General features: G+C 57.5%; 1 protein-coding gene across 1 annotated transcript in view; it reads right to left on the bottom strand.

Annotated features, from left to right (window-relative positions):
- Window positions 1-241: 241 nt before the first annotated feature.
- COL5A3 (collagen type V alpha 3 chain) overlaps window positions 242-8,332 on the bottom strand; it is a 45,372-nt gene continuing 37,281 nt past the window's right edge. Inside the window, 12 exon segments of the mRNA XM_008058175.1 lie at window positions 242-388; window positions 469-708; window positions 1,895-1,963; window positions 4,420-4,532; window positions 4,665-4,863; window positions 5,947-6,000; window positions 6,380-6,415; window positions 6,496-6,549; window positions 6,834-6,941; window positions 7,135-7,188; window positions 7,875-7,928; window positions 8,081-8,240. Coding sequence (XP_008056366.1) covers window positions 242-388; window positions 469-708; window positions 1,895-1,963; window positions 4,420-4,532; window positions 4,665-4,863; window positions 5,947-6,000; window positions 6,380-6,415; window positions 6,496-6,549; window positions 6,834-6,941; window positions 7,135-7,188; window positions 7,875-7,928; window positions 8,081-8,240 — 1,288 coding nt within the window.

Raw genomic sequence — 8,332 nt, forward strand, 5'->3', positions numbered from 1 at the left:
GGGAGGGAGGGGAGGAAAGGCCAGGCTGTAGGGTGCCCCCTGGGGTTGGGTGGAGGCCAGACCCTGGGCAAAGGGAGCCTGGCCCCCCAGCACACTGGAAGGGAGAAGGAATAATCGACTGCATCGAGCGAAGTCACATCCCCCGGCTCCCCGGCTCCAGCGTCGCAGAAGATGATAAATACAGCGGCTTCGCAGCCTCAGCACCAAACTTGGCCCTCTGGGCCTGCCACCCCTGAGATGCTCAGCCGCTGAAGCATACGGGGCCCAGTTCAAACCCAAACTTCTGGTTGGCCTGGCCAAAGTCAGCGGCTGCCACGTCCCACAGGGGCAGGAAGCCGACCCGAGACGAGCTGAACTCCAGGAGGGTCCTGGACTGTCCCTTCCGGAGCTGACCATGGAAAGGCAGGGCGGTGAGTGCCAGCCGGGTGGCTGAGGTCCGTCTTCCCCACACCGCCCCCGTCCCCTTACCCGACAGCCGTCGTGGGGGACATGGACCGTGGCCGCTGTTGTCTGGTTGAAGGCCAATTCCTCCCTGTTGGTGCCCATGAAGCGGAGGGAGTGTCTGTGGTCGCCCGCAGCCTCATCCAGCCAGGCGGCCGAGTTCTGGCAGGAGTAGGTGAAGCTCTGTCGGGCTGTGGCACTTAGCAGCTTCAGGAAGGTCAGCTGGACCACGTTCACGGGGGACCCGTCGGCGTCCACGTAGGAGAACTGAGGGGCAGGGACCATGCAGGGACAAGGGGGCTTCATGAGCACCTACTCTTTTTTCTTTTTTTGAGTCTGAGTCTCACTCTGTCACCCAGGGTAGAGTACAGTGATGTGATCATAGCTCCCTGCGGCTTCCAACTCCTGGGCTCAAGTGATCCTCCCACCCCAGCCTCCCAAGTAGCTGGGACTACAGGCACGCACCACCATGCCTGGCCAATTTCTGATTTTTGTAGAGATGAGGTCTAGCTGGTCTGTACCTCCTGGGCTCGGTTGATCCTCCCACCTCAGCCTCCCAAAATGCTGAGATTACAGGAATGAGCCACCGTGTCCAGCTCCAGAGGCTTTCTTCTAACACAGAGACTGTCCCTCCCTCATTTAAACCCATTTCCTGGCTCCCTACTGCCCATAGGTCTTTCTTGGCCTAGTCCTCACCCACCTCCCTGCCTCTTCTACCACATTCTCCTTCAGACTCTCTGGGGCAGAGCAAGTGGCTTTTCTTTTCTTTTTTTTTAGTTGAAGTTTCACTCTGTCGCCCAGACTGGAGTGCAGTGGCATGCTCCCGGCCACCGCAGCCTCAACCTGCTGGGCTCCGGTGATCCTTCTGCCTCAGCCTTCCAGGTAGCTGGAACTACAGGCGTGTACTACCACGCCCGGCTAGTTTTTTTTATTTATTGTAGAGACGAGGTCTCGCCAAGTTGCCCAGGCAGGTCTCAAACCCGCGGACTCAGGCAATCCACTCGCCTAGGCCTCCCAAAGTGCTGGGATTACAGGCTGAGCCACCAAGCCCGAGCTCAAGTGGCTTTTCTTATTCAAATTCTCTTCTTGCCTCCAAGCCTTTGCCTTTGCTGTTCCCTCTGCCTGGAACGTTTGTCCCTGTCCTCCCTAACCTGCTAAGCCAGTGCATTCTTTAGGCTACAAGTGAGCCATGACCTCTTCCAGGAAGGTTTTCCAGTCCTTCCAGCACTGCCTCTGGGTTCCCATCATGCCCCAGTCTTCCCTCATCCCTGTACCATCGCTCTGAACAGCAACTATCTGCCAGTGACACATCAGAATCTGTCCCCTCCCTGCCCCCAGCCTGTGATCACCAGGGTGCAGGAGCCCATCTCAGTCCTCTGAACCCCTCCCCCAAGTCCCCATGCTGGTTCCCACCCATGCACATGCCACTCCTACCCCACCTTGGCAGACCCACCTTCTTCCCTCGACGGAATGTGCTGTACCAGCCTCCCGGCTTTTCCTTGGACCAGGAGGCCAGCTTCACCTGGGGGAGGAAGGGGGGTCTCTGCAGCAGAGGCCCTCAGTGCCACCCCGGCCCCTCTGCAATTAATCCCTTAGGCTGAGGGCTGCTGATAAAAGTGTCTCGGGCTGTGACCTCTGGCCATGGGAGTGGGTTCTGCCAGTGTTCCCCTCACACAATGGCTGATGGGAGCTGAGGTGTAAACACCCCAGCTCCCTCCCCCCCCCAGCACGACATCTGTCAGACACCTCACTGCACTGTCTCCCTGGGCTCCCCAGTCCAATTGAGCTCTGGGTTCCTAGTGGCACTGTTGTATTTTTTTATTTATTTCATTTTATTTTTGAGTTGGAGTCTCCCTCTATCTCCTAGGTTGGAGTGCAGTGGTGCAATCCTAGCTCACAGCAGCCTTGAAGTCCTGGGCTCAGGGGATCCTCCCACCTCAGCATCCTGAGTAGCTGGGACTACAGACATGCATCATCACACCCAGCTAACTTTTTAATTTTTTTGTAGAGACGAGGTCTCCCTAGGATGCCCAGGCTGATCTCATACTCCTGGCCTCAAGTGATCCTCAGGTCTTGGCCTCCCAAAATGCTGGGATTACAGGTGTGAGCTACTGCGCCCAGCCCCCCATGGTACCATTTTAATGCCACACCCCCTAGGTGCTGCCTTCCTGGCCACTCTATTTCCTGGCATCCCCTCTTCCATAAATGACTGGCACCCAGACCTTTGTCTCCGGGTCTGGGTCGGGTAGGCCAAACCAAGAAAGCGCCTCACTCCCCTTCCTGCCTCTCTTGAGGCCAGTGGAAGGGCAGCCAGGGATAAAGACGAGACCCTCACATGTTAACAACTCTTTAGAGTTTGATCCTGCCCTCCAGCCCCCACCTGGGGGGAGTCTGAGCTTGTCTAAATTCCCATGCCCTGGGCATCTGAGCTTCCACTTAACTAACCCAGGGGACAAATGACCACAAACACTGTGGCACACATGTGCATGTCCGACACTCACCAAGTGTTCTCCCTGGGGATAGAGGTTTCAGCAGAGCAACCCAGGTTTAGCACACGGTTCCTGGTATCTGCATCAGTATCTCAACTGTGCAGCCACCCTATGAAACAGCTACTTTCTTGCTTTCTTTTTTATTTTTATTTTTTTATTTGTTTTTGAGTTGGAGTCTCATTCTGTCACCCAGGCTGGAGTGTAGTGGCATGCTCATGGTCACCACAGCCTTGACCTGCTGGGCTCAGGTCATCCTTCTGCCTCAGCTTTCCAAGTAGCTGGAACTACAGGCGCATGCCACCACACCTGGCTTATTTTTTGATTTATTGTAGAGATGAGGGCTCGCCAAGTTGCCCAGGATGGTCTCGAACCCATGGGCTCAGGCAATCCTCTCACCTCCGCCTCCCAAAGTGATGGAATTATAGGTGTGAGTCACCATGCCCGGCCCTGAGACAGTTACTTTCTTGAGTTTCACTTTACAGATGGATAACATGAGATGACAGATCTGAATTCTGACCCAGCGGTCTGGGGTTCAGCATCTGTGATGCTGGCCCGTGGCCTTCAAGCCTGGTGCCTGGTGCAGGGAGGGTGAGGCTGGAGACTCCCTGATGGATAACCCCAGGATTCCTGGTGGCCTGTGGGGGTCTCACCTCCCTGCCCACAGCCTGGCGAACCCTGAAGCCATGGGACCTCTAGAATAGCAGGTCTGTAAGCAGTGTTGCTGGGTGGTTAAGGGTTGGGACTCTGAGGTCAGCCCACCTTAGACAATCTAATCACCACTCTGCCACAGTTCCCCCTCTGGGCCATGATGTCAGAACTGTGATAGCTGGTGGTGAGGACTCGATATGTTAATGTGGCCAAGTCTTTGGAAGAGGTCTGGCACACACATAAGCATTGTTTGAAAGTTTGTCACCATGACTGATTTTGTTAATTGTTCTCATCTGTCTTTCCATATGAGCAGAGAGTTTTTTCCTTCTCTCTCTCTCCCTCCCTCTTTGTCTTTTTTTTTTTTTTTTTTTTTTTTTTTGGTGTCAGGCTCTCACTCTGTTGCCCAGATTGGAGTGCAGTGGCCTGATCATGGCTCTCTGTATCCTTGGCCTCCTGGGATCAGGCAATCCTCCTATGTTGGCCTCCCAAGTAGCTGGGACTACAGACACAAGCCACCGGGCCTGGCGAAGTTTTTAGATTTTTTTGTAGAGACAAGGTCTCTCAGTGGTGCCCAGGCTGGTCTCCAACTCCTGGGCTCAGACATTCCTCCCACTTTGGCCTCCCAAAGTGCTGGGATTATGGGCCACTGTGCCCAGCCAAGATTTTTTTTTTTTTTGATTCTCTGACCCAGCACTTCAGACAGGACTTTGGCATACAGGAGGTGCTCAATAAATGTTGGTTGAAGGAAAGTTAAGATCCCAGACAAGGTCTGGGGTAGGCGGTGGGAGTAGCAGGAGACAGCCCTTCCTGGGGAGGTGATGGGAGGATCTGGGGCACTCACGGTCTCAAACTTCTTGTCGGGGTAGAGGCAGGTCTCTCCCCCCGCCGTGAAATTGCAAAACACCCTGAAGGAGTCCCGTGCGCAGCCCTGGTTGGGGTCAATCCAATACTCCCCTGCCGCAGAGGAAGGCAGGGCGAGTGAGCTGGGGCCGGACCCCACCTCCCCACCCTCTCTACTCCCCTACACCCCCTCCATTTCCCCACTTCCCTGCACCTCCTCACCCGCCCGGAAGGAGCGGCCCTCACCATCCGGCAGGTGCAGGTGGCTGCGGCGTAGCTCGTGGCACGTGAGGCCCGGGCGCTCGGCTGTGCCAGGAGGGTGCCTCAGCCGCTCCAACTCCCAGCTCAGCGACGCCAGCGAGGCCAGCACCTCCTCCAGGCCGCCCTCCAGGACTGCCAGCGAGCGCCGGCGCCTGCGCAGCCTGTGCAGCTCGGCGGGAGAACCCTGGGCGTGGGGGTGGGGACAGAGAAGAGGAGAGCCCGGTGCGGGAGGAAGAGATAGGGAGAAAGAGAGAGAGGCAGAGATGAAGACAGAGACACAGGGTCAGAGAGATGCAGATGGGCAAGATGAGAGACAGGGGCAGAGAAAGGAGAGACAGGCAGACAGAGAAGGGAAGGCTCAGATGGGGAGGCCAAAGCCATAAGAGCAGGACCAGCATCACATGTCAGGCAAGGAAAGGAGAGAAGGAGACGGAGACAGAGGGAAAGGGAGAGAGATGTGGAAGGGGAGAGAAAGAGAAGAAATAGCGAGAGGGAGACAGAGACAGGGAGACAGAGATAGAAAGAGAGACAGAGGGAGAGACAAAGAGGGAGACAGAGACAGGGAAAGAGATAGAGGGGGAGACAGAGACAGAGAGAGACAGGGAAAGACAGAGATAGACGGGGAGACAGAAGGAGACAGAAACAGGGGAGACAGACAGAGAGAGACAAAGACAGGGAGACAGAGACAGAGGGGGGACAGAGACAGAGGGAGACAGACAGAAGGAGAGACAGAGGGAAAGACAGAGATAGAGGGGGAGATGGAAGGAGACAGAAACAGAGGAGGGAGAGAGGGAAAGGTAGAGACACAGATGGGGGGAGAGAGACAGAGGAGAAATAGAGATAGGGAGGCAGAGACAGGTAGACAGAGACAGAGGGAAAGACAGATAGAGGGGGAGACGGGGAGAGATGGAAACAGAGGGGGAGAGAGAGACAGAAGAGGGGGAGAGGGAGAGACAGAGACAGAGACAGAGTGGGAGAGAGCAGGAAAAGACATCGACAGAGATGACATAAGGAAATGAGTGTGGAGAAAGCAGAGACAGGCAGGAAGAGACGGGGTGGGGGAAGACAGAGCCCCCAGGGCTGACCCCCGAGGCCCCCGCCCCAGCCCAGACCCTCCTCGGACCTGCCCACGCCGCCTGCATCCCCTGAGCGTCTGGGGTGTGCCTGGCTCTGGGTGGGCCCTGAGCACCCTCTGGGGACACCCCGGACATGGTCCCTGCCCTCCCCTGGGTCCAGGTGCCCAGCCCCCTCTCCTTGGGAAACTCACCGGGGGACCTGGGGGGCCCGCAGGTCCAGTGTCTCCACGGGGACCAAGGGACCCCTGTAGGGAAAAGTCACTTGGGTGACCTCTGCTATGGAGACCCCTCCCACCAACACACACAGACGCAAAGAACACACATACACAAGCGAACACACACACGCAAATGAACACACACACACACCCTGGGAGAGGACGGAGGAACATGCAGCTCTCAGCAATGAGTATAAGACACACACGCTCTTGTATGTCAGCATCTCTGAAATCAGCATCTTAGTGTCTCGGGCAAGTCTACTTTTTTTATGTTGGCAAGTTTACTATTTTCTTTCAAGGCCGTTAATAAGCTGGATAAGCGCTTGCTGAATGCACAGCTCGTGAGCAGACACGAGTGGATGTGGGGGATGTGCAGGAAGTGGGAGCCCGGGGAGCAGCGTGTACTCACCGGAGACCCCTTTGAGCCCTTCGGTCCCAGAGGGCCCTGTGGGACAGACAGGGAGAGCTGGGGTCCCGGCCTGGCCTGCCACGGTGACCCCATCCCACAAACACCCCCATACTCACCGCCACGCCTGGGGACCCAGGGGGGCCCAGAGAGCCGATGGGACCCCGGGGACCCTGGGGAAAGGACGTCGGGATCGGTGTTAGTGTGTGCAGGCTGGTTGCCCAGACACATCCCTCAGACGAGCTTCCAATCCCCAGAGGAAGCCCCCAAACCCTAGACAAGCTTCCGATTTCCCCAGGAGAGACTCCCAGCCCCAGGCACAGCCTCCAACCTGCAAGTCCCCAGACAGCTCCCGTTTCCCCGGATACCACCCCCATGAATCCAGACCTCACCCTCAGTGTCCTGACAGCCCCCCACTTTGAACACATTTTTCCCACTCAGGGCAGGACACACTCACAGGGTCTCCCTTAGGGCCAGGGGGGCCCTGCACGCCTGGCAAGCCCCGGTCCCCTTTCTCTCCAGCCTCCCCAGGAGGCCCAATGAGCCCGATGAGTCCAATGTGGCCCTAGAGGACAAAAGATTTTTTTTTTAATGCAGGGGAGGGAGCGGGAGGAGACTGGGAGGCTTTTCTCCCAGAGCCATGGGGTGATAAGTCAAGGGCATCCTGTCCCTCAGGCCAGGGAGGGAGAGGAGGATGGGGGGAAGGATTGGTGGGGGGAAGGATTGGTGGGGAGAATAATGGAGCGAGGTGTCCTCACCTTTTCTCCCTTGAGGCCGGCATCTCCCCTCAGTCCTGGGAGGCCAGAGGGTCCCTGGGAGGAAGGAAACAAGCGTCAGTCAGGGACTGTCAGATGTGAAGTCTCAGGGTCCATGTGGGGGGGTGGTCAAATGGGAAATTGCCCAAATTGCAAGTGGAATGACCAGGGGTGTGGCCAAGGGCAGGGTCAGGAGACAGGAGGGATGATGAGGGACTGGCTGAAGGTCGGCCAGTGGCCAGATTGGTGTGTGCGGTCAGTGTAGACGATCAAGAGGAAGGGTCAGCGCAGCGAGTGTAGACCAAGATGGAGGGTCAGTGTGGTCAGTGTAGACCATCAAGACAAGGGGTCAACATGGAGTGTGTAGACCATGGAAATGGAAGGTCGGCATGGTCAGTGTAGACCATGGAGATGGAGGGTTAGTGTGGTCAGTGTAGACCATCAAGACAAGGGGTCAGCATGGAGAGTGTAGACCATCGAGATGGAGGGTCAGTGTGGTCAGTGTAGACCATCAAGACAAGGGGTCAGCATGGAGAGTGCAGACCATCAAGATGGAGGGTCAGTGTGGTCAGTGTAGACCATCAAGGCAAAAGAGCAGATGGCCACTAGAGACAGTCGGTGTGGACAGATGGAGGGTCAGTGGGGGTCAGCCTGCGCCCTCAGCACCCATGGTCACTACTTGGTCCCTGGACGGCCAGAGTGGTCCTCAGAGCTGGGACCTCGAGGACAAAGAAGTCTCTTACCAGGGGGCCAGGAGGGCCCATCTGTCCAGGGGGTCCCAAGAGGCCTGGTTCACCCTGAGGGACAAACAGAACATGGGGTGGACTGCATCCCGCCAGAGCCCGATGAGCCGCCCCCCAACCCACAGGGCAGCTCCCCCACGTATGGAAGGACAAGCCGAGCACGAGGTAGGCCCGGATCCACCCTGCCCCGTCCTTACTCCACTCACCACAGGGCCAGGGATCCCTCGAAGACCCTCAGGGCCCACGCGCCCGGGAGGCCCACGGGCCCCCACAGGGCCCATCCTCCCTGGAGGCCCGTCAGGACCCGGCTCCCCCTGAGACGGACAGAGGCAAGGGCGGGGCCGGGGTCAGAGGGCGCCTGCCTCCTGATTCCCCGGGAACCATGGGGGGAGGGGCTTCTGCCTGTCAAGGACCCACCCCTCCTGATGGCCAGTCTGTGGGCCCAGGGACCCCTCCGG

The sequence above is a fragment of the Carlito syrichta genome, unplaced genomic scaffold (genome assembly GCF_000164805.1).
Source record: "Carlito syrichta isolate Samal-C Ts95f unplaced genomic scaffold, Tarsius_syrichta-2.0.1 Scaffold303236, whole genome shotgun sequence".
Classification (NCBI taxonomy): Eukaryota; Metazoa; Chordata; class Mammalia; order Primates; family Tarsiidae; genus Carlito; species Carlito syrichta.